This window comes from Apodemus sylvaticus, chromosome 7, assembly GCF_947179515.1.
Source record: "Apodemus sylvaticus chromosome 7, mApoSyl1.1, whole genome shotgun sequence".
Taxonomy (NCBI): domain Eukaryota; kingdom Metazoa; phylum Chordata; class Mammalia; order Rodentia; family Muridae; genus Apodemus; species Apodemus sylvaticus.
The window spans coordinates 64,042,609-64,068,541 of record NC_067478.1 but is presented as its reverse complement, the minus strand read 5'-3'; the positions used below and the strand labels follow the sequence as shown (position 1 = coordinate 64,068,541).

At 42.5% G+C, this 25,933-nt stretch overlaps 1 protein-coding gene across 3 annotated transcripts; it reads left to right on the top strand.

The window, feature by feature from the left end:
- On the top strand, nucleotides 1–25,518 carry Ints14 (integrator complex subunit 14). 3 transcript variants are annotated; one of them, XM_052188028.1, is made up of 13 exons: nucleotides 1–110; nucleotides 908–1,141; nucleotides 3,160–3,440; nucleotides 5,468–5,575; nucleotides 10,632–10,787; nucleotides 11,767–11,885; nucleotides 12,396–12,538; nucleotides 14,777–14,869; nucleotides 16,754–16,898; nucleotides 18,449–18,582; nucleotides 20,830–20,948; nucleotides 22,747–22,812; nucleotides 24,695–25,518. In XM_052188028.1, exons 3-13 carry the CDS (start codon nucleotides 3,219–3,221, stop codon nucleotides 24,944–24,946), a joined length of 1,557 nt encoding a protein of 518 aa, XP_052043988.1. In that variant the 5' UTR covers nucleotides 1–110; nucleotides 908–1,141; nucleotides 3,160–3,218; the 3' UTR covers nucleotides 24,947–25,518. The 3 variants fall into 3 exon arrangements, with proteins under 3 accessions (XP_052043988.1, XP_052043987.1, XP_052043989.1); XM_052188027.1 differs by having other exon boundaries at nucleotides 849–1,141; XM_052188029.1 differs by lacking the exon at nucleotides 908–1,141.
- The last annotated feature ends 415 nt before the right edge of the window (nucleotides 25,519–25,933 follow it).

The following is a 25,933-nucleotide window of genomic DNA, read 5'->3' as shown; positions in this document are numbered from 1 at the left end:
CGATGTTCGCTGCCTCCGGGTTCCCTTATGTCGCGCGGCCCTTAAGTTCCGGCTATGGCGCGCGGACGGAAGGTTTAGGCGGACGGACAGAGGCTGGAGATGGGCTCCAGGTAAGTCAGGAAACCTGCCTGTGGAGGGCTGTGTTTCGATGTCGGTTGGGGTTACAGGCGAAGGAGTGGAAGGAACATCCCAGGGCGGCCTGCGTAGGGTGGCCGTCTCTCGCGCTGGCTCCCGGGCCTGCGACCGGCCTCCCCCTGTGCGGCCCGGGTCCTCAGCGCGGGTCTTGTAAGCCGGGAGGGTTCGCGCTTGGGGCCGCGTTCCTTCTTCCTCAGAGAGACTTCCGTCCCCTCTTTTCCTTACACCAAAAGTTTTGGGCTCGTTTTAAAGGTAAAAGTCTATTCTTCAGTTGCAATCCACATGGACCATGCAGCATTTCAGGCTATCCATTCAGATATTAATCATCTGAGAATTTAGAGGGACTCGTAGGGCAAGTCAGGATGACATAAACGCCGAAGTGTATGCACTTAGAAACTGAAGTGGAGCTTCGAGAGATTCCTGAGAGTAAAATTGCTATGAATAGGCTAATTATCCCCTTCAGGGTAGAACTATAAATGTAATTGATGGCTTTTAGAGCAGTCAGGTGGCAAGGATGTCTCATCAGGAGTAGGCTGTCCAGGAGAAAGAAAACCCTAAGTTATCCGAAACATTGTAAAATAGTACCTGTTGGAAAGGCTGAGGGCACTGTGGGAAAACTTCTCAATCCGAGTAAGAAATATATCGTGTTTTCTACTAGTAATTACTAGCTAGTAATGACAGATTTTATTTTATTTTTTTAATTTTGTGACTAGGCCCAGACTGCTTGAGTGAAACAACCTTCAGGGACATTCCATTCTTTCGTTTATCCCAGTGCTTACAACCTGAAATCAAAATTGGCTTACCACAAGTCGGCCACGGTTGAGGAAGTGCACTTGGGGCCTGACACAAATGCCTCAGTCAGGAGAAAGAGCCAGCTTCCCAGGTGTCTTCAGAGAAGGCCAGGCTGACAGCTGCGGTCATCCAGTGCAGTGCTAGCAGCAATTTCATGGACTGGGAGTGCTTGTTGATACTTGATCCAGAAAATTGTTTCCCAATCTCTTAAGAGGTGAGGACATGATCTTCAACTTTGAAAAACCATAAAGTCTTCCATGCATAAATGTGAGCCACAGGAGCTGGATAAGCTCACTGTACCTGAGCAGAGGTGCAGGAATCCCGCGTGTCCGTGCTTCAGTAAGGAAGAAAGCCTATTCCTGTGTACAGAGTTAATATTTATAACGCATTTTGCTAAAGAATCAATGTATGTTGTGATTAGGGGTAGTTCATTGGCTATATTGAGAGTGTTGAACACCTACTGTGTACCAGATGTAAATCTGAGTAGACATTAGGAAGCAAACGCTTACTGCGATCCTTGCCCTCAGTGACTTCATTTAATACGGTTCTAAACTCATTTTTCTTGAGGACTTAGGAAAACTCTAGTATGTAGCAAAACAGGGCAGTGATGCTGGGACGTGAGGCCATGTCATTTCCAAAAGAGTGAGTATGTTTAACACATTATTTGATGAGGCAAAGAGAGGAATACATATGTAATTTTTCTTGCAGAGGCTGGAGTGGTTCAGTAGTTAGGAGCACTTGCTCCTGGAGACCCTAGGTTAAGTTCTCAGCACCCACACTAGGCAGCTCACAGCCACCTGCACCCCAGCTCTACGGATCTAACACCCTCTTCTGACTTCTGAGGGCACCTGCTCGGATGTGGCAGGCACTCGCACAGACACTGGATGAAAAATAAATGAAAATTTCTTTTAACTTTCTTTCCTACTGTCTAACATCTTGGACTACTAAGAGAGTCTGAAAAGTAAAACTTTTCTCTCTGGATTAACTTTATTGGTATTAGATACATGCAGTGTTACAATATGTGATATATATCATGGCCAATATGTGGTAAAAAGACTTTTCCTGTTTGATCTGAGTTCCTAGCTCTTACATATAACATTATGAGCTAGTATGTGCTGAGTTTCCATCAATTTACTTACAAAAGGAATTGTAGAATGTCACACATTTATAGTTGGGCATGTACTAACGGGCAGTCTGCCTGCTGTTAAATTAGAGAACACTAAATTTTGAACCTGTTGAGTCTGCCCTAAGTCTATATAATGTGGGCAATGTGATTTTTTTCCTATTTTGGTCCTTTGAGACAGGCTTTCATATAACTCAGACTGGCCTCAAACACCTTACATCGCTAAAAATGTCCTCGGGATGACCTGTCTCCACCTCTATAGAGCTGAGATTACAGGCATGTACCTCTGTGGTTTTTGAGACAGCATCTTACTATATATATAGCCTTGGCTATCTTAGCACTCACTGTGAAGTCCAAACTGGCCTTGAATTCACAAATCTGTGTCTTGGATTAAGGGCATATGCTATTCCACATGGCCTATAATATGATTTTTATGAATTTTCATGCAGTCTATACACACACACACACACATACACACACACACACACACACACACGTGCGCGCGCGCGCGCGCGCGCGCGCATATTATGAAGTGATTTTTTTAAATTTATTCTTTATACATAATCTGTGTCCCTTATTTATAGCTCTATAAAATTTTTATTGAATCTGCAGATTAATAGAGGACCAATAGTCTCAATCCACATGAGCAGATCTGAGTATCTGGGAATTTTATTCCTGAGAAAAGAAGATATGTTTTCTCTATACTGAATCTTATTTTATTTCAAATATGAAACAATATTCATCAAGACACTGGCAAAAAAAGTTATCAATTGTCGGGTAGTGCATATCATATACTGGCTAGATTGTTCTTCAGTAAATTATTAAGGAGTTAAAATAGTTTTTATTGAACTAAGTTGTATAAAGTGGAAAGTATGGAGTCAAGGACTAACCGAGTTTAATGAATTGAATTTAATGTCCTTGAGTTATGCTGGTTAGTAGGTGTACCTAGGAGAGGCCCTCATGGTGAACTAGGCTTTGAGCTCTCCTTCCCCTTTGATTCTGTGGTGCTAACCATCACATAGTTCTGGGAAAGTGGTATAAATAGTGGTTAAGAAAAAAAAAAAAAACTTCCTTTCCAGGATATGTAAGACCTTATTTCTTTTCCACAGCATTTGTCTGGTTGTAGCTGGCTGTCTGTGCTGAGAGGGAGTGCTAGAATTGTTCCATCATGCCCACTGTGGTGGTAATGGATGTATCCCTGTCCATGACCCGACCTGTGTCAGTTGAGGGGTCTGAGGAATACCAGCGGAAGCACCTGGCTGCCCATGGCCTGACAATGCTATTTGAACACATGGCCACAAACTACAAGCTTGAATTTACAGCGCTGGTGGTGTTTTCATCACTGTGGGAGCTCATGGTCCCCTTTACGAGAGATTACAACACCCTGCAGGTAGGCATGGGAATCAGCTGTTGTAGATATATTTTGATGGAGCTTAAATTGACTGGGAGAAAAACAGTATTTGATTGTGTACTGGTTTTAGAACTTGGAATTGTTTCATAAGTGTGTAGGTATTCAATCTATAACAAAACAAGATTCATATGGTCTTAACTTTGCTGTGGCAGGGCCATGAGATAAGGATGTTGCTTTATTTTCCTCCCTTGGTCATCTGGAATCTGAAGATAGTGCTCTGTGTGATAAAATCCGGCATCTTTATGTTCACGCCTTTCTGCTTTCCCACACAACTTAAGAAACTGGAAAATGAACCATTCTTATTAAAAAAAAAAAAAAAAAAAAACATTATTATAAAAAATTTAAGTTATGTTTATTCTGACAAATAACTGATTTACAAATACCAAGATACACTTTTAAAACTTTGACCAGTAGGTATTGTCTTCCAGGCTTTCCCTGGTATGCTAAACAATTTACTTTCTGATGGCTTTAAATTATCAATATTTCTAGGAGTGCTTAGCATGATACTTTGCCCCCAGTGATTAGTCAGTATTTGTGGAATTAAACCGAACAATTTAAATGAAGGTTAGGCAAGTTAGGAAATAAGGATCCAATTTAGTTTAAAATTAAAAACTATATATGGGAAAGGCCCTGGGGAAATGACTGAGCAGCTAAGAGTACTTAAGAGCACTTAAGTACTTCTTGCAGAGGAACATGGTTCAGTTCCCAGCACCCAACAGTAACTTACTAATGTTTGTAACCCAATCCAGGAAATCCAAACCTCTTCTGATCTCTGAGGGCTCCTGCATGTACATGGTGAGCGCGTGCGCGCGCGTGCACGCGCACACACACACACACAGGTACACTAGGTACTTTAGAAATATATGGAAGCTGGGCAGTGGTAGTACATACTTGGGAGGCAGAGGCAAGTGGTTCTGAGTTCGAAACCAGCCTGGTCTACAGAGTGAGTTCCAGGACAGCCAGAGCTACACAGAGAAACCCCGTCTCAAAGAAAAAAAAAAAAAAGAAAGAAAGAAAGAAAGAAAGAAAAGAAAAGAAAAGAAAAGAAAAGAAAAGAAAAAAGAAAACATTTATGTTAAGGTGTTCCTTATTTTAGCCCCCACCCCTTTTTTTCTAAATGCACTGGATCACTTTAGGGGGATTTGGGACGGGATCTCACTGTGGAGCCCAGGCAAACCTCCGCTCCTTAACCTTCCTCAGCCTCTTGAGTACTGGCATTACAGGCGCATACCTACCAGCATGCTTGCCTTTGACGAACTTTCTTATAAGTGATTAAGCTTAAGGATTCTGAGATTCCGAAGTTCTGAAATCTGGAGCCTTGCTGTATGGAACTGGGAAATCACAGTTAAGATCTGGAGCCTCGACATCAGGCTGTCTGGCTTCTGACAGCAGGCCTCTACCACCTCTCTCATCAGAAAGTTATTCAGTTGTTCTGCACCTTGGTTTCCTTGTTTAAAAGAGGGAGTGAAATGATGGTCAGGCGCATCAAATGCTGGGAATGGCATGTAAGATGTGGTTAATGTTTGATACAGTTGTCACTTTTGTGATGTGTTTTTTTTTTTGAATTTAGTATTTTCCTTCAAGCCCACTTAGACACAGGCTTGGAACTGCATACTCTCACTTAACAAGAAGGTATAAAGAAAGCTAATTTAGGGGGCTGGAGAGATGGTTCTGTTAAGAGCACTGACTGCTCTTCCAAAGGTCCAATTCCCAGCAACTACAAGGTGGTTCACAACCATCTGTAACACAATCTGATGCCCTCTTCTGGTGTGTCTAAAGATAGTGATAGTGTACTCACATACATAAAAAGTAAATAAATCTTTAAAAAAAAAAGAAAGAAAGCTAATTGTTCCTTATAGTTGAGAAAAATCTCTTACTGTTTTTCTTTAAAGAATCTACTTTGGGGCTAGAGGCTCAGTATCCCCTTTGTAGCAAACATACTTTGAAAATTTTGGTTTTTTTAATAACAGAACAAACAGTAAACACTTGTATTTTTTACTCAACAGGAAGCACTGAGTAACATGGATGATTATGATAAAACTTGCTTGGAGTCTGCATTAGTTGGTGTTTGCAATATTGTCCAGCAAGAATGGGGCGGAGCAATTCCTTGCCAGGTAATGATAGATTATTTGTCATCACCCTAAGTTACAATGCAACTGCTGAGGCCTCAGCATTCCACAAACCGTATTTTATACTGTTCATGTCTTGAAAATGTCACCAAATGCTGGGGCTGTAACACAGTGGCAGAGCATCTGCCTAGCAGGCACAAGGCCCCAGGTTCAGTCCCCAGTATTGGAAAAAAGAAAAGAGAGAGAAAGAAAATAGTATATGAAAAAGGCACCAAGTCACTCCAGTTTGTCATACTAGTTTAATCTGCCTTATGCTAATATGAACATGAACTGGCAAAATTATGCTTCAAGGGAAACATCTTCCTAGTAAATTGACCACTACAACATAGTACTATTGTAGAAGAGACAAAGGGCTCACAGTGGAGTTTAAGAACTGCACTCCCTGGAAAGGTTGTAATTTTGAGTGACAGAATTGTAAACCTCAGAACGGTCTGGTCTTTCTTCATTACTTCAGTGTAGAATTTATTCAGCAAACTTCTGTCTTGGCTCTGAATTGTGTGGAACTGGAGAAGTATCATCACAAACTTACTTGCTCCTTTTGTGGAGTCTATACTGGCTCCATATTAGCATCAAGTCAAAGCTGAGTAGCAACAGAAAAGGGATTTAGATGTGTGTAGACAAATGCTCTGAGAAGTGGTGGAATAATTAGAGGAAGAGGTAAACACTACCAGCAGGAAAATTCTAGCAGTCTGCAGTTTCCCTGTGTGGAGGCTTCGCGGGGTTCTGTGCCACTCCTCAACTGCAGTTACAGTATGGTAGTGCCACTGCATAGTTGCTTTATTTACAAAACTAGGAATGGTTAGGCCTTTGTATCAGATTGCCCCAGTATGTGATATATGACTTTCTGTTAGAAGGCCAAGTCAGAATTTAATATCAATAGTCTCATTGGTATTTTATTTTTTAATTCACAGTAAAATTGTGAGGCCTATACATGCCTGTAACTCCAATGTTCAGGAAACTAAGGCCAATTTGAGACTAGCCTGTGCTACCAAGTGAGACCCTGTCTTACAAAAACAAAACAAGGGCAATAGAAGAGATGGCTTAGTGGTTAAGAGCACTGGCTGTTCTTCCAGTGGACCTGGGTTCAATTCCCAGTACCCACATGGCTGTTCACAACTGTCTGTAACCCCAGACCCAGAGCATCTAAAGGCATGAGGTATCCACATGATACACAGACATATAAAACATTTTCTACACATAAAATGAACAAATAAAATTTAAGCAAGGGAGGCAGTGTATGTGACTCAGTTATTAAAGAGCACTGGCTGCTCTAACAGAGAACCCAGATTTGATTTTCAGGACCAAGATGGTAACATCTAACCTCTGTAACTCCTGTTTCAGGATCTGATGCCTCTTCTGGCTTCCTTGGGAACCAGGTATACACACGATGCACACAACTGTGTATATGTGTGTGTGTGTGTGTGTGTGTATATATACACACACACATACACACACACACACACACACATACATAAACATACATGTATGCATACATACAGGCAAAACATGAATTTTTTTTATTTTTTTTATTTATTTATTTTTTTTTTTTTGGTGTTTTGGAGACTGGGTTTCTCTGTGTAGCCCTGGATGTCCTAGAACTCACTCTGTAGACCAGGCTGGCCTCGAACTCAGAAATCCACCTGCCTCTGCCTCCCATAGTGCTAGGATTACAGGCGTGCGCCACCACCACCCGGCTGAAAAAATATTTTTTAAAAACAGCGACAATAGTTATAAGACTGAAGTTGCCAGGCATGAGGGAAGGCTAGAGTTGGTTGAAAGACATGAAAGGATGTAGGAAGTAGTAGACTGCCTACTTTCTAGAAGGCAAGGATGCTTATATAGTCAAGTATGATGTCAGAACTGCATACTAAAAAGGCTCAGTTTTGCTGCATGAAAATTATATCTCAAGTCAAACTTTGGGGAGAAAAGAAAACATTTTATTACTTTGAAAACCATATTTAGTAAACACGTGTTAAAAGAAGACAACAAATGGGGCTGGAGAGATGGCAAAGTTAAGAACACTTGCTGTTTGTGCAGAGGCCTGGGTTTGGCACCTACAGTGCGACTCACCTGTCTCTAACTCCAGCTCCAGGAGATCCAGGAGAAGGCTCCAAAAGATGCCTTCTTTTGTCTTCTCGAGTCTTAGGGTTTTAATGCTGTGAAGAGACACCATGACCAAGGCAACTCTTACCTTACAAGGACAACATTTAGTTGAGGGCTGGCTTACAGGGTCAGTCCATTATCATCATGGTGGGAAGCATGGCAGTATCCAGGAAGGCACGGTACTGGAGGAGCTAAAAGTTCTCCATCTTGTTCTGAAGGTAAACAGAAGACTGGCAAAGCCCACCCCCATAGTGACACACTTCCTCCAACAAGGCCACACCTCCAAATAGTGCCACTCCCTGAGCTTAGCATATACAAACCATCACACCATGCCATGTGACATGCCTGTGTACACACATGTACACATACATGTACACGCATGCAGGCACTCAGATACATAGAAAATAAAAATAAGTCTTTAAGAAGACATAAAATTCCTTTTGGTTCATTCTTTTCTGGAAAACAGTATGTATGTCTGTGCATTACGTGCATACCTGGAATGTTCAAATAAATATTGGATTTTCTAATAGTTAACTGAATAAAAAGTTTTGTCAGCATCTGAAGTGGTAGTCAGCAGGTAGCAGGCTCATTGATTCTTCCATAGTCATGGGTAAGAACTGGTTTTAAGAGCTAGCAACTTTGTCCTGTGCAGACTTCACTTTCTAGATGTTTAGTTTATTATTTTTTTTAAAGGAAAAGAAGAACCTGAATTGGAGATGGATTGTGTCAAAGGGCCTAAGTCCACTTAGAGTTGCTAAGTGAATCAGCTCCAAAGCACTGTCTGAGAAATGCTGGTCACTGGTGACTTTACAGCCAGTTAACATCACAGTTTGTGAAATGTGGATTTTTTATCGACATTTGAAAACAGCAGGATTATGTCTTCATTATCTGCACTTGATCTCAGCCAAAAGGCCGAGAAGCGATGTCTTCATTATCTGAATAGAGTCTTTTATTTTGGCATTACATACAATTTACCATAAAGACAGCATCTGCTGCTTGTGGGGTATCTCAGTGGTTAAGGTGCTTATGCTTTGAAAGCCTGGCAGCCTGGTTCAATCCACAGAGCCCATGTAAAAATGAAAGAAGAGAACTGACTCTATAAAGGTGTCCTCTGGCTGCCACATACACACATCATGCATGTGCACATATAAACACACATACAACAGCTTCCATAAAAACTAGTATAAGAAGTAAACCACTATTTGGAAATTGTTGATTCCTAGGAGAAGAAATTCCCTGTAGTCAGTTGAAAGTCTTCCCAAAAGACAAGTCTTCCAGGGGACCTCCATTCAGCATTTTAGACTGCAGAAGTCAGTGCTGGTGTTGGTGCCCACATGCTGCTTCCTTTGGGATGCTTAGGAAGTCCACCCAGGGCTTCACTATCACCCTAAAGCAGTGGGGAAAGAGAAAATGGCTTTTCAGATACCATTATTTTACTGGCCTTTTCTTTTTTTTTTTTTTAAAGTTTATTTATTATTATAAATAAGTACTGTAGCTGTCTTAATATACACCAGAAGAGGGCATCAGATCTTATTACAGATGGTTATGAACCACCATGTGGTTGCTGGGATTTGAACTCAAGACCTTTAGAAGAGCAGTCAGTACTCCTAACCACTTAGCCATCTCTCCAGCCCTTTACTGGCCTTTTCAAATTGCAAGTTAAACATGCATTTTTTTTAAAGGTCTTGTTCACAGGTACCAAAATGGCCTTACAGATGTTTTTACACTTTAAAAGTCAGAAGAACAAGTAACAGTACCAGATGCACTTTTAAAGCAGTATCTTTCGAAGAATAGGATTTGTCATCTTTAAAAATAAAGTAGCAAAATTCAGATGTTTGAGCTGGGTCTTCTAGGGACTCATACAAATGAATCTTACCATTTCTTATGCCAGTGCCTTAATTAAGTATTAAACTTATCTAAGAGTTGGGGTTCTGGTTTTAATGCAGTTAAGTGAAAATTGTCCATGACTGCTTTTTTCCCTTTAAATGTTTGAAGGTAGACTTCTAAAACACAATTAGAGCTGAGTGTGGTGGTGCATACCTCTATTCCCAGCATACAGGAGATAGAGGCAGGCAGATCTTTTTAAGTTAGAGACCAGTCTGGTCTACAAAGTGAGTTCTAGGCCACCCAGAGTTTAAAAGTGAGACCCTGTCTTTAAAAAACAAAACTAATAATAATTATAATAACAATAATAATAAAATAAATGAAAATGTGTACATTTTAGATACATAGTTCATTGACTTCACAGTGCATATATGTCTATAAACACCAGTTCAATTAAGCTATATTTCCAACATACCTCCCATCCCAGGTTCAGGAAACCTTGAGGGAGAAGCTAAAGAAAGAATGTAAGAACTGGAGGATGTGGAAGGAGTTCTGTGAAATGCTGGTTCTGGACATGGCACACCATCCCACTCATGAAGTCACAGTACTTGTAGTCCCTGTATAATATCAAGCCATAGATTTCCAGTGGATCAAGGAGGGGCTTGAGGCCCCATGCCTAGCTGAGGAGATACTGGCAATTGATGACTTCTGAAGGAAGGAAAGTAGTTTTTCATTGGAAGTGCAGCCCTTTGGAGGTTGCTAGGCTCCACGGGGTTACCCCACACTCCTATGAATAAGGGCACCATTAATTGTACTCCATAGATAATTTTAAAGTACAGAGAGGAAGAGGAGGAAGAGGATGAGGAAATAAAGCGGGTAGCCTGGGGAGGAGGAGATAGGGAGAGTGGATATGATCAAAAACATTTATATAGCTGAACTTCTCAAAGAATAAAAGATGCTCTATATGTGTACAAAACATCAAATGTGTCCATCACTCCACAGAACTTCCCCATGCTTCTTTCTGACAAGACTAGAGGTCCTTTAAGTGTATACTTTAATCAGAAATAATAATAAATAGAGCATTTAATATACAGTCCTCCTGTCTTTCATCCAGGTCGTTCTGGTGACTGATGGCTGTCTTGGCATTGGCAGGGGGTCACTGCGACACTCTCTAGCTACTCAGAATCAAAGAAGCGAGAGCAACAGGTTTCCACTCCCCTTTCCTTTCCCATCTAAGTTATATGTCATGTGCATGGCGAACTTGGAGGAGGTAATGTTTTTACTCAGCTCTTTTTAGTTTAACCAAATTTTAGGGTTTGGTCTTTTTGTTGATACATTTGTTAATGCTTTTTATGTATGCTGTAACATTGTCTCCACTGATCGCAACTGAGGCTAGTTACAATTAAAAAAACTCTGCATCTCAAATGCTCTTGACATTCAGACATCCTAACCCCAGCTTAGGAGCACAGCTGGGGTTAGGAGCACAGGAGAACACCTGGGGTCCAGGTGTTCTTTTGGGTGTTATCTCCCTTATTTGGGAATTCTTATATCCATTGCAGCATAAATGTTGAAGAGTATGTGTACTTTAATTTTTTTGTAAAATAATGTTACGGTTAGCATGTTTTATTAAATGCTAGACTGCCTAGTTTTTGGTTTTTGTTTTTCGAGACAGGGCTTCTCTGTGTAGCCCTGGCTGTCCTGGAACTCACTCTGGAGACCTGCCTGGCCTCGAACTCAGAAAGCCGCCTGCCTCTGCTTCCCAAGTGCTGGGATTAAAGGCGTGTACCACCACTGCCCAGCGACTGCCTAGTGTTTCAATTTGAGAAAGTTATTTGACTTTTCTCTAATTCAATTTTCTTTTCGCTGTAAAATGTAGTTGAGAGGCAAATAGATCTCTGAGTGTGAAGCCAGCGCAGTCTTCATAGCAAGCTGCAGGCCAGCCAGAGCTATACAGTGAAGCCCTGTTTCAGAAGAATATAGATGGTAGTTTTCCCATGCAGCATTAGAAACTCCATGCCGGGAAGCGGCTGGCCAAGCTTCCGTCTGTTCCGGGACCAACACCTTCCGTTCTTTACTACTTCACTCTTTAGCCTTGAATCAAATTGTAATTAGTTCTCTGTCGTTTTCTGTTAAGAAAACCATCTCAGTCATTTTCTGCTGTTGTTAAGATGATGCTAGTCTTGGTGTACTGAGAATGATGGGTGATTTGTGCCACTTTAAAGGGTCCCCTCCTCCCCCTCTCTCTGCAGCTTCAGAGCACCGATTCCTTGGAATGTCTTGAACGACTCATAGACTTAAATAACGGTGAAGGGCAAATTTTTACTATTGATGGTCCCTTGTGTTTGAAAAATGTGCAGTCTATGTTTGGGTGAGTATATGTGTAAAGCCTTCCACCTTGATATTCAGAGTACAGTTTACAGCTAGGAAGAATATCTTTTATTATTGCCAACTGTATGATCCAGTTTTCCCCCAGGAGCCCATCTCTTAGATAAAATGATTGGAAGCAGTAGGTTTAGAAGTTCACTCACGGGAGGGAGGGGATGGGATGGTGGTTTCCGCAGGGGTAACGAGGAAAGGGAATACCATTTGAAACGTAAAGAAAGCAAATATATAAAAAAAATTCAGTCATTTTCTAATTAAGTATTACTGAGTCTATATATTAGCCTGCAAAACTGACTTCCTTATAATGCTCAGCGGTTTCTAAGGTTAAATTGTTTGGGCCTTCTCTGAATTGAAATCTTATCGCAAATGTCAGCTTGTATTCTGTGTCCCAAATGCTCAGGTTTAGTCTTAGAATCAATGGGAAACAATAACAAAATTCGCATCTTTAACAGTTTCTTGTATATGTGTCATATCACTGCTCTGTAACATCTTTTAGAAAGCTGATAGATCTGGCATACACACCTTTCCATGCTGTTCTCAAGTGTGGCCACCTAACAGCTGATGTCCAAGTCTTCCCCAGGCCAGAACCTTTTGTTATAGATGAAGAAATTGATCCTATCCCTAAAGTCATTAACACAGGTAACTTCTTTGAAACTTCCTTCTTAATTTTTCTGTTATCTTTAGTTTACCTAAGAAGTGACAGGTTATTGTTTTTTGGTGGTATCTTGAGTTAATCTCCAATCCTTGGTCACTATAACTACATGTTACTTGAGTTTAAAAAAAAAAAAGGCCAGATTGACAAACAATAAGGTCTTCGGTTTAGTGTTCTTCTCCCTGAGCTATTTGAGCCACCTGAGATGATTGTTGGTAAAGCTTCTGAGATTAATTAGCATCATACCTAGGGTATATGAAGAGCTATCTTCTAGACCTGGCGCTCTGACTTTTGCACCGTGACCCTAGAAGTTGGTTGCTTCTTTCGATCCTAATGAGTAGGTGTGGGGAATGAACCAGTCAGTTGCAAAGCTCATAGTTCTGGTGGACGGAACCATTCTAGCCCTGCTTCTTACATTAAGCCTAAAACAAAATACTTTCTGCATCCTACTGCTTTGATCTAGTGCATGTTTGTTGATACCATGCTTAGCAAAATTTGAAAACTTTGAATTGTGGAGAATTGTGGGAGAGAATTGTCTTCCATTGTCTGGAGGACTCCTGAGTGGTGAGTACACGTCAGAGCTCTTAGAGACAGACATCATCTACAAGTTGCTGACACCTGGCCTAATATAGTCTGACACTTACTAGATGCTCAACAGGTAATTGCCCACTCAGTAAATGATTAGAAATAAGTGTGCAGTAAATAAATGTTCATTGTTTGGGGTGTAGAAATTTCAGAATGAAAGCCTGTGAGCTGGCTTTTTGCTTTTGTGCCTTTAGCTTTTGGCTGTCTGGAAGTAGGATACCCAGGTTCATTATCACAGAATATAGTAAACTGTACCTAGGGTTTAGTTGCCTTCAAACCAAATTCTACTCCCCTTCTGCCCTTTATTTAAATATTTCTTTTCTTTTCAATATAAATTTTAGTCTTAAGATACTTTGTAACTTGTACCTAAGTCACTCAAGTGTTTGTCCTAAGCCCTTCTCTATTCAGCTCAGAGCCATTAGATGCCCAGCTAGGGAGGTGCTGACCGCAGGCCTCCAGGGAGGGACACACCCTGCTGTATCACAAGAATTATCACCTGGGATACACAGCATGATTCTGGGATTTTGAAATTGTTTTGCTAATATGGATGTGTTTCTGGATATACTTAGAAGAAAATTTGAAAAACAACTCTTAATAAATACCGCTAGAGGTTTCCTTCTATGAAGAATAGTATATGAGTCTGTTTTCTTTATAATTTTTATGTTTTCAAAGTTTTGTTTAAACTATTTACATAATTTAACATTTTATTAAAAATTCAGTTTAACTTTAGTGTTTTTTTTTTCTTTTTTTTTTGAGACAGGGTCTCATTTGAAGGCTCTGGCTGGCCTGGAACACTGCCAGGTTTGCCTCCTGGGTTCTGGGATTAAAAACATGTGTACCACACCCACCCAGGAATTTTTATTTTAGGATTTTAGGAAATACTTTTGGGCTACAGTATAGCTGCTGTAAAGGAAAGAAATCATTATTGCGTTACCTTGTATAGAATATTTTGTTTTCTCAAGTAAACTTCTTTTTGAGTATGAATACGGTGTATGCACAAGCGTGTGCAGGCGTGTGCAAAGGCCAGAGGAAGACATCATGGCTCTTTATCATTTATGCCTCAATGCCTTAAGACAGGTTCTCACTAAAATAGGAGTTCCCATTCCATTGGCTTTGAGGGCTAATCTACAGTCTCCCAGGACCTGTGTCAATATCCCCTAAGCCTGGAGTTATAATTCATGTGGAGGCACAGGGGTTGGGTGTGACATGCTGGGGATTCTAACTGCAGTCCTCGTGTTCAAGCATTCTTAACCACTATGCCATCTTCACCCCCAAAAGAATGTTCTTAAAATGGTGGCTCTACCTTCCAAAGGCTGAATGAGGTCGTTGTAGATACTTATTTTAACACTCCCCATGCTGCCCTTGATTATACAGAAGAATTTGACCTTTAAGCTTTTGCCTTGACTAAGGCCCTAGCTTCATAAAAATAAATTTTACCTTGTTTTGTTCTAAAACTGGAATTAAATAAAAGTCATTATAATAAGAGGTACTTAAAATGAAAATGATCTATGATCCTTAAAAAAGTTTAACAATTATCATATTTGAAATTTTTGCCTTGAAACAGTTTTTAGAATCTAACACATGGACAATAATGCATTTTCCCTCTTGTGAGTCCTTGTGTGTTGATTCCTCTCTTACAGATTTGGAAATAGTGGGCTTCATTGACATAGCTGACATTTCCAGTCCCCCGGTTTTGTCCAGGCATTTGGTCTTGCCCATAGCACTTAACAAAGGTGAGTTCTCTGCTTGCGCTTTGGTTTACATGGAGCCTTATGTTCCCTAAAGTCCCTCTTCAGTGTCAGGCGGTAAGCTGGCCCACTGCACAGAATGTAAAGGAAAGGAACTGTTACTCGATTGGATTTCAGAAATCAAATGTTGCTTCAGATCCCAGAATGAATAACGTGCTGCCTTACACTTCGGAAACTTTTGACACATTACATTACATTGTGCCCTGACTGGTCTGTGGACTCGTGGTGGGAGACCTCTTCAGAGGCGATAGTTCTAGGATCCTTCCCTACCCAGGGCTTTTCTAGGAGGAACACAGTGGGAGAAAGGGGGAAGAACACAGCTTTCTGTTGGTTCCAGCCATGCCGTGCATACACAACATGATTACATACATCATGACTCCACTTGGGAGGCTTCACTGCAGACTGTGCATTGCCTCATTAGGAACTGGGAAGTCATATCCCTCAGTCCAGCATCTCTCTGAAGTACACCAGCCTCTAGCTGTTTCAAATGTTCATTTTTGTGTTCTCAGCTGACCTTATATTTTTTACCAGTTCTCTTCAGGAAATATGTGTAGCAGGTCAAACTTTCCCTCCTGTGTTGTCTGTGCTCTGTGAATACTTCATTGTGAGAGCTGGAGACCCTAGAGTTGGGAACTTGAGCCAAGAAGCTCATAGAGGAACCGCTGTATACTTTGAACTCGTTTCCAGTGTGAGCGCTGTCAGCTTAGACCACACCTGACACTTCTGTGGCTGATTTTGTTCAGATTGGTGCCTTAAGCCTCCAATGGCATCTCACTGAATTTTCTACAGGAATGCTCCCAAGTTGTTTTTATATACAACTCCCCTGGGATAAGTCAGAGTTTTCTATTTAAAGAGAATAATTAGAGTTAAGAAATGTGCTCAGTAGTAAGGTATAATATATCTATCAAGTCTAAAGACGTAAGTTTGCTACCCAGTACCCACCCCCCAAAAGTTTCTCTGTTTTTTAAACAGGCTGGAAATTGATGTAGTTAGTAAAGTAATAAAGTCCTTGCCTTGAAGACCTGAGACCTTGAGACCAACACTTATGTAAAAAAAGGGGGGGGGGGCGGGTACCCTGGGGTAGACAGGTCTCATGAATGAATGAGCGAATGTTTTAAAAAGACAATCGAGGTGGGGTAATAAAAGCTTCTAACTCAAGGCTAAGGAGGCAGAGACAGGAGGAGCTCCCAGTGGCTCCCTGGACAGCCTCTCTAGCCTGGTTGGTTGGTAGAAGCCTACTCAAAGTGGGTACATTTCTAAAACTAACGTACATTTCTAAAACTAACACTTGAGATGGTCTTCTGGCCTCCACATGTGCACATGCATCTGTTGTACACATGATTTTTTTTTAAAAAGAGAAAAATGATAATTTCTCTCATGGTAAATAAATAGTATCTTTTTTTTTTTTTTTTTGAGTTGGGGTTTCTTTTCTCTGTGAATCAACCCTGAATATTCTGGGACTCACTTTGTAGACCAAGCCAGCTTTGGAATTTCAGAGAACGGCCTGCCTCTGCCTCCCGAGTGCTAGGATTAAAGGCACGTGCCACCACACCAGGCCCAAGTGGTGTCTTTCTAAAGTATATTTCCAGAGTCTGTACTACCACCATCACCATCCACCTCAGACCTCATCATCCACGACAGGAACCTATAGCCATGGGTGCCAAGACCCCTTTCTCTCTGTCAGCTGCCTCTGCTGCTTCATATACATGGATTCATGTATTCGAATAGTTTTTGTATGGACATTTAGTGGAAAATTGTGTTTTTGTAACTTGTTATAATGTTCCTTTACAGCTCCATGTATTTCCCTTCAAAGCATGAGATAGTCAAAAGTTGAGAATTCTGTAGCTAATATGCTAACCTGTTTTACAGAAGGTGACGAGGTGGGTGCTGGCATCACTGATGACAATGAAGATGAGAATTCAGCCAATCAGATTGCTGGCAAAATACCCAACTTCTGTGTCCTGCTCCATGGCAGCCTGAAGGTGGAAGGAATGGTGGCACTTGTCCAACTAGGGTAGGAAGGGTTCGTTTGTACTTCTGACCCAGAGAAAGCTACGTGGTGAAGCGTTTCAAACCTAAGGAGAGACATGGAAAGATCCTGGTCACCTTTTCCTTTCCTGCCATAACCTTCCCACCTCTTACCTCTAGTCCTTAATTATCCCACAAAGTAAGTGGGAAACGACCTTTTAAACTGCATTGACTTAATGGTATATATCTTCTAAGTTGTTAGTCACATATTTAGAGAGATTTTGCTGTGTGACCCAAACTACTCTCACACACATGACCCACCTGCCTCAGGTGCTAATGTGCTGGAATTACAACTGTACCGAAAGGTTTTCCTCTTTTTAAATCTTGCATGGGTTCTGAGAGGCAAGCCCTGGTCCTCTGCAAGATACGTAAGTACCTTCTATAGTGACGTGCTCTGTTTCTGGGCACCCCTGCTACCTACCGCTGCTTGTTACCTCATGCCACCCCAACACTGCACAGATGAGGAGACTGAAGCTTCGAGAGACGGGAAATGGCCCAAAATAGCAAACCAAAGAGCCAGAGTTCTTAACCTGCATGTTTAATCCAGAACTCATGTGGCCACTCTGTTGAATTTCTTCCCTGTGTGGAAAGAACTAGCTTTCATATTTCTGTAGTTGTGAAACCTACAAAGCAGTCTGCCTCTCTTCCTGTAACACCTATTGTTGGAAAAGAGGAGGGGGCCTTCTGGCCATGACCTGGCTTTGTCAGATAAAAGATCAAGGAGTTAAGATTAATCACAAGAAGCATATCCATTTCTGCTTGAATGAAAATTCCAAAAAGAATAGTTTTTTCTTTCTTTTTTTGATTTATTTTATTTTTAATTGTGTGAATGCACATATGTGTGTGTGTTCAGGTGAGAGCAAGGTGTCCATGGAGACCAAGGACTAGAACTAGGATTACAGGTGATGTGACCTTCTGGTCCTCTGCAAGATGGACAGGTGCCTTTCAGAGTGGCCTGCTCTGTTTCCTGGCACCCACACTCCTGCTGCCTCTGACTCTGGGGACCTCCCAGGGCCTCTCAGAAGCTTGGGCAGTGTTTCCTCACTGGTGCAGACTTTGCCTCTGGTGTTGCTGCTGTCACTCCAGGAGGCAACTGAAGGGAGCTGAGAGCTGCAGCTTACATTGCTCTGCGCCCAGGCTCCTACCTACTGTGCTTTCACGGCTCTTTTCTCTTTTAACCACTTTCAGTATACACACATTCTCTCTCTCTCTCTCTCTCTCTCTCTCTCTCTCTCTCTCACACACACACACACACACACACACACACACACACATACATACTCACTCGCACTCACACAAATGCTCATGTATATATGCAGTCTTACACTCTTAAACGCAGTTTTGTGACTAATATGTATCTCAGAGAGTTGGAAATAATTATGTTCATTTTCAGTTTTAAGATTTGGCTTTGGTGAAGTACTATGCCTGACCTAAAAACTTAAGTCTGTACCTCCAGAAAAGCAGAACCTAGACTTCTTTCTGTAACTTGACGGTCCTGGGCTTGACTTTCTGACCCTCCATCTTCTCTCCACCTAGTCCTGAATGGCATGGAATGCTCTACTCCCAAGCTGACAGCAAGAAGAAATCAAACCTCATGATGTCGCTCTTCGAGCCTGGCCCAGAACCTCTCCCTTGGCTTGGGAAAATGGCACAGTTGGGGCCCATTTCAGGTATAATGCAGACATCTTACTTACTTGACATTGTGTCTCTGCTGCTGTGAATGTCTTTGAGTGTTGTTGGAGCCCTCCTGAGCTCTCTGATGTGGGTGCATACACAGAGGACGACCTCCGAGTGTTTAAGGACTGAACTCAGCTGTCTCAGCCCAGAGGGAACACAGCATTTATATCGAGTGAAGTGAGTGTCCTCGGTGCTCTGAATGGAAAATGTGTTCCCGCTGTGGGGTCAGTTCTCAGGCCACGCAGCCATCTTCCTTTTGGAAACACTTTCCCCTCACTTCACTAGCTTTGCTGCTGTTTCTAGTCTGACTTTTCTATCTCTTGTCACCATTGTGATCAGTGGGGCAGCTGGAGTTCATCCACCTTTGGCATTGGGAACTTAAGGCAAAGCTTGTCCCATCTCCACGGATCAGGAAGTAGAGTTGAGCTGTTGGAATTGGTTTGTAACCATCAGCTCCCACGCCCGCAGAGCCCATTCTGGGTATTCACCCTATCCAAAAGGTTCTCCAGGGGACATTTCCCAGTCACATCTCAACAGGAAGTGTATGTAAAGTGCGTGATACAGTGTAGCTATATAACTGAAGATGTTGTCTTTTTCTCCTCTTGCCTCAGTTTCCAGAATGTCCTTTGGTTTCTCCTGTTGTTTGTGCTCTGTCTTTTTGTTTCTTTAGCTATAGTGAGTTCAGACTCCCAGATCTGGACCTTGAGTCTCACCTGGTGTCCCTCCACATTTGCATGTTGCATTTCCAGGTCTCAGCTGGACTGTCTTGTCCCCCACTCTCACTGAATAAACTGCTTCTGTTCACTCCACCGTTCCTTTTGTTTGGAAACACTGTCCTGAGCCTCCAACTCTACTCACCATCACCCTCGACCCAGTTGACTCCATTTCCATTTTAGAGCTGTCTGCTATCTAGCCTGTGCCCTGTGAATAAAAGCTCAAGTTTTCAAAGTCTGATGGGGAGTGGACTCAACAGAGTGCGTGAGGTCAGTTCACAGCCAGCACAGGTGATCAGACTCAGTCTGTGACTCGGGAAGCTCTTCCCAGGCAGGAGCACACCAGCTGAGTGTGCTGAGTGATGAAGGAAGAAAGGCTGGGGAAGCAAACAGACGCCTGTTGGACGGAAGAAGCTGGATCACTGGAGGGGCAGATAGAAAGTTAGAGACTGTGAGTAAGAGCAGAAAATAACTGTTCTGCAGATATTGGGAAGCCACAGCTGAATAAAGGTAGCTCCTTCTGCTATTAGGACAGCACTCAAGACAGCTGGGAGGAGATTGTGTGCCAGTGTCCCTAATCCAGGTAGGAGATAAAAGTAAAATTTGCATTCCAGGGCTAGTGATATAGTTCAGCTCTGGGTTCAGGCCTCAGCACCTCATATGTCTGGGTGTGGTGGTGTGCACCTATAATTCCAGGGATCTCCATAGTACAAAACTCCAGTGGCTTTAATTAAAGAGTTTGGCTATATAAAATAATTGTGTGTCTGTATGTGTGTGTGTCTGTGTGCACATGTGTATGTTTGTCTGCATGTGTGTGTGTTAAAACAAGGTCTTGCACTGTAACTCAGGTTTTTTTCCTACCTTGTGTGACTCCATAGTTAACTAGACACATGAGATTATTTAAATTTATTTAAAATTAAAGAACAAAGCCAGGCGGTGGTGGCGCCTGTAATCCCTGCACTCTGGGAGGCAGAGGCAGGCGGATTTCTGAGTTCGAGGCCAGCCTGGTCTACAGAGTGAGTTCCAGAACAGCCAGGGCTACACAGAGAAACCCTGTCTTGAAAAAACCAAATCCAAAAAAAAACAAAAACAAAAAAAATTTAAAGAACATAAAATTGAGTTCAGGTGTAGATGTTTCTTGCATCCTAGAAAGTTTAGGTGAAGCGTTCTGGGATAAAATATAGAACTGTGTGTATGATGTAGCTTTAAAGTGAGTTGTGTGTATGATGTAGCTTTAAAGTGAGTTTCCCCAGTACATGTGTTTTGTTTGCCTTCTTTGGACTTTATGTGTAAAGCTAATGTGAAGCTGGTTCCTTTTAGGACATTATGCTGGTTTTCACTTTGCTAGGTCCATGCAGATTGTTTAATCTCCTACTTCTGTGACATCTATTGAGAACAGGTTCTCCAGTATGACTGAAGTTAATGTGATTCTCTGTTAATGATGGAGTGATTCAAAAGCTAATCACTTACTTCAGAATGTAATTGTGTTTGCTAGGTGTCATTTTCAAAACTGTCTTTTTCTTTAAGATGCTAAAGAAAACCCCTATGGAGAGGATGACAACAAGAGCCCCTTCCCCCTGCAGCCCAAAAACAAACGAAGTTATGCCCAGAATGTGACAGTCTGGATCAAGCCCAGCGGCCTGCAGGTAAGCAGAGGCAGTGCTTCCAGCGGCGGCAGGGGGTTTGATTTGATTGTTCTCCCCTTCACTACTGGGTTATTCAGTTACTTCTGGGGTCTGCCCTGATTTTCCAAAAGGACTTGAATGGCCCACGGTGAGACATTTCTTACAAAATTAGAGCAATAACAAAACCAGAGGGAAAATGGAAACAATGGTGCCTGGAAACAGGCAAATGGTAATTGTGTTTGAGGACTTTGGTTCTGGGCTTCCTGCTACCAAGGTCACAAAAGATAAAGTTTTTCTGGCCTAATAACAATAATAAGCTTGGCAATACTTCTAGACAGGTGGATTTGCTTAGCATTGGATCTTATTTTTTATTTATTCTGTATTTTTTTAAACAGGCTCATGAAGTCCAGGCTAGACCCAAATTCACTGTATAGGTTAAGTTGGTTTTGAACCTCTTGTATCTACCTGCCAAGTGCTGGGACTGCAGACATGAACCATCACACCTAGTTTACCAGCACTGGATCCTCATCCCCCCCAAAACACACACACACACACACACACACACACACACACACACACACACACACACACACACGGTTTCACTGTGTAGCCCTGGTTGTCCTGGAACTCTATAGACCAGGGTAGCCTCAAACTCAGAGAGATCCATCTGCCTCTGCCTCCCAAGTGCTGGGATTAAAGGTGTACATCACCACCACTCAGCCAGCACTGAATTTGTAATGAATTTGTAGAAGTATTTTTTGAGAATATTATATATCAACATAATGTATTAGATCACATCCATATCTCCCCCTTCCAAGTACTCCCAGACCCTCCCCAACACCATAACCTACCAGGCACCAGAGCATGGATAATCTACCAGGGGCATGTCCCTTAAGAGAACGTACTCTCCTTCACCAAAGATCAACTGCTAATAGACCTTGAATGAGGGGTGGGCCTTAGGAGCCAGCACTGCATTTTAGTTTAAGTCTTTGCATGCTCTGGGCAAGTGGGGCACATCTGTAATCCCGCACTCAGTAGGCAGAGGTAGGCAGCTCTCTTGAGTTTGAGGCCAGCCTGGTCTACAGAGTGAGTTCCAGGACAGCCAAAGCTACACAGAGAAACCCTGTCTCAAAAAGAAGTCTTTATGTGCTAAGGTTGTGGGGTTTTTTTGGTGGGGCTGCAGGGTAAGAGAGGGTCTCACTCTATTACAGTCTTAGCTAAACCAGACTGGGGTTAAAGTCATAAACATCCCTCAGCCTCTGCCTCCTGAGTGCTGAGATTAAAGGCTTCACTACTGAACCTGGCTGTTATTGTTAAATTGTTTTGGAGTTTTTTGAGGGGGATAGAAAGATAACTATTAAATTTATCGTTGCAGCCATGTAATGTACAGGTTGAACGTGGTGTTATTGGGTGATCATTGGCATTACCTAGTACCAGACAAGGAACCCATGTATGCTTACCCACTGAACCATCTCTTCTGCTCTAGTTTAAGTGGAATTTTTTTTAAATGTCCTGTGAGCTAAGGGTCCAGCTTCATTCTTCTGTATTCACTCAATCACTCTTTCCCCATTGATGGTCTAGCCATAGATATGTGGGTATCCTGTCTATTCCTATGAGACAGTTATTAGTTTGATACTATGAAGCTTTTTAAGAGGCCAGTGCCTTTAGCCATTGTTGAAACACTGATAGCATCTCAGAAGGAGTCTTCATGTTGACACTAAGTCTGTCTTTAGTTCCATGTCTTTAAATGCTTAAAGCTACTCATTTTTTTCTTCAAAGCCACAGAATTCTAATGTTGAACTGTTTTTGTGTTTCATAGACAGATGTACAGAAGATCTTAAGAAATGCAAGGAAGCTTCCTGAAAAAACACAGACATTCTATAAGGTGAGACATAGGAAAAGGTGGACCCTAGGGGGTGTGCCCTCCATAGTGGGTAGAAGTGTGAATGTGTACAGATGAGGTACATGTGCATGTCTTCCTACCAGTCCAATCAGGAGTGGCTGGCTAGGCCGTTCTTCCCTCACAATCCAGTTGAAACTTTTTTTTTTTTCCTCGAGACAGGGTTTCTCTGTGTAGCCCTGGCAGTCCTAAAACTCACTCTGTAGACTAGGCTGGCTTCGAACTCAGAAATCCGCCTGCCTCTGCCTCCCAGAGTGCTGGGATTACAGGCGTGTGCCACCACCGCCCGGCCCCAATTGAAATTCTTTGTTTTTTCGAGATAGGGTTTCTCTGTGTAGCCCTGGCTGTCCTGGAACTCACTCTGTAGACCAGGCTCTACGTCAGTAATCTGCCTGCCTCTTCCTCCCAAGTGCTGGGACTACAGGCATGTGCCACCACGCCCGGCCCCAGTTGAAATTCTTAAATGACCCAGCCCTGTGCAAAAGGTTGCTGTGAGGGGCTCAGGCAAGCTGGAAGCACAACCTTTCCACTCCTGTGTGCGTGTCAGGGCTAACCCAGAGTAGCCCACAGTCAGTGTAAGGGAATGAATGATGTGCTTGTAATCATGCCTAGAACCACACTGGTGAGGGACCAGTGATGAGGGATGAAGTGGAGTGGGAACATTTAGGCTCACTTTAAAAAAAAAAAAAGACAGGCTCTTACAAGCTTAGCTTGTAGCTTGCTATGTAGATCAGGCTGGCCTGGAACTCAAGAGATCTGGCTAGACTCACTGTTTTACCCACTTGTCCTTTTGGAGTTTGCTGAATTAGATTAAGTGCAGTGTGAGGTGGGCCTTAGCCTGTTAATTTAAAGTACAATATATAGGGGCTAGAGAGATGGCTCAGAAGTTAAAGAGCACTTTCTACTCTAGAGGACCTGGGTTCAACTCCCAGTGGCTTACCACCATCTGTAACTGGTTCCAGAGGATCTGACTGTCTGAGGGCACCAAGTATGCACATGGTGCACAAGTTTTGTGTGTGTGTGTGTGTGCGCGCGCGCGCGCGTATTCAAAACACATAAAAATGTAAATAAAAATAAAATTCACCCTCAGGTGAGCATCTCTTCTGGAGAGCACACCTACTACCTTGTCTGAGTATCATCTTACTACCTTTATGACTGTTGTCTTTAAATCTAGTTACTAGCAATCTGGGAAAATTGGACAAAATACAGTCTTAATCAGAGTTCCACCAGAAAGCTTCTCAGCCAGCCAGATCCCTGAACTCTGTAATGCATATAAGCCCTTGACCTGGGCTCAGCTGCAGCCCATCTCTGCAGTTTGTACACATGCTTGCTCAGTAGTGAGGTGGTCATTTATCTTTCCTGATACATTATAACCAGCTTCATGTCTGAGAATTAGAGTGGGCCTGACAATTGGCTGCTTCAACTCCTCAAGTGGATGAAGAAGGGGTCTCCCTCCCTGTGTAAACAAGGCCTCTGAGAGCACAGCAGCCACCCAGCTTGGCCACAACACACCCAAGTGGTTGATGGGGTGCTTTCTCTGCTGTCCCCTAATCAGAGAGACACCAGGCTGAGGCTGACATTTGGAGCTAGCCTTTTCCATGCCTGATTAAGAGGGAACCTAGTTCCCAGAGTCAGCACAAATCCTGTATGCAAGGCACTTGCTGTGCTTGGCCTAACTGCAAACTGTGATTAGCTTGCTGACTAGTCTAGCTGGTGAGCATGCTGCAGATCACTCACTCACCAGTTACACATCACACTGTTGTCCTGGTTCTGGAGTAAAAAATTCTTCCTAAGTGAGGGTCACAGAGAACTGACTCTAAGCAGAGTACTTGGAAATTGTGATAAGAGAACTGTCCCTGTGTTTCAGGAGCTGAACAGGCTACGAAAAGCTGCCCTAGCCTTTGGTTTCCTGGACCTGCTTAAAGGGGTGGCGGACATGCTGGAGCGGGAGTGCACCCTGCTGCCTGACACAGCCCACCCAGACGCCGCCTTCCAGCTCACCCACGCTGCTCAGCAGCTCAAGCTGGCCAGCACTGGCACCTCTGAGTATGCCGCATATGACCACAACATCACACCCCTGCACACAGACTTCTCGGGGAGTAGCACTGAAAGGATGTGATACTGCTTTGGAGCGCTCCTTCACGTGCATAGCCTGAAGGCAATTTAAAATCTCCAGTTTCTTCAGCTTTGAACAGCCACCCAAAGGCGGCCAGCTCGCCCAGAAACACCATCTACCTGTTTGAATATTTCTGCAGTCTGAGAAAGATCTGAAGGGTGGTTGTCTGGGGCTCAGTCTTTAGGTCCAGAAACAGCCTGTTCCATGAGAACAGCTCCTGAGAAGCCTGAACAGATGAGAGCTCAGGAAGAAGCTTGGCCAGCAGGGGCCTTCCAGCATCCAGAAAGCGACTTCTCTGTCTCAGTTATAAGGACATTCTTAAAGTGCTGTTTAGAAGAAGCAATCCCAATGTCTAGAATTTGCCTAGGTACAAACCTGATGCCATTGAGTTTCAATTTTTTCTCAGAACTTGTTAAAAATGTAAGTGGCGATGCTCAGGTGTTTCTGATGTATCTCAAGGTACAAATTTTTAGACTGTCACCACAATATATGTAAAATCATTCCTGTTCATGTTTTTAAATGAAAATTAAATATTTGATTTTCTATAAAATGATTACACTTAAAAACAAATGGTATTTTGATCTATCTTATCCCTTGAATATAATGCAGCTTCCAAAATGTCAGACTCCTAGGAAGCAATGTTTCTGGGGTCCCATATAACCTCCTAGTTTCTGACAGTAATCAAACTTTGTACCTCAACCAGGTTCTGGCCAGTGGTTCTGAGAGCACTGATGGGAGAGCCAGACCTCCTCGGCTGGCCGTGTCAGCATGGTGCTCACCCGGCTCTTCCCGCTGCCTTCAGCACTCCTCCCTCAGGCTCCTGCCAGTCACTGAGCCCTGAGCAAAGCACTTTATCCATTTGAAAATCATGAGATTAAATGATGTTTAAGTACAAGTTATTAGGATTTTGACTGTAAATGTTTTAATAGAAATACACAATCTTTCACTTTCTCAGACATCAACAAAGGGAATGCTAACAGCAACTAGAAC

Excerpts from the sequence above, each read along its gene's own strand:
- Ints14 (XM_052188029.1), top strand. The coding sequence starts at position 3,219 with ATGCCCACTGTGGTGGTAATGGATGTATCCCTGTCCATGACCCGACCT. Across the intron at positions 12,539-14,776 it reads CCCTAAAGTCATTAACACAG|ATTTGGAAATAGTGGGCTTC; the intron begins GTAACTTCTTTG and ends CCTCTCTTACAG. Across the intron at positions 16,899-18,448 it reads GTGGCACTTGTCCAACTAGG|TCCTGAATGGCATGGAATGC; the intron begins GTAGGAAGGGTT and ends CTCTCCACCTAG.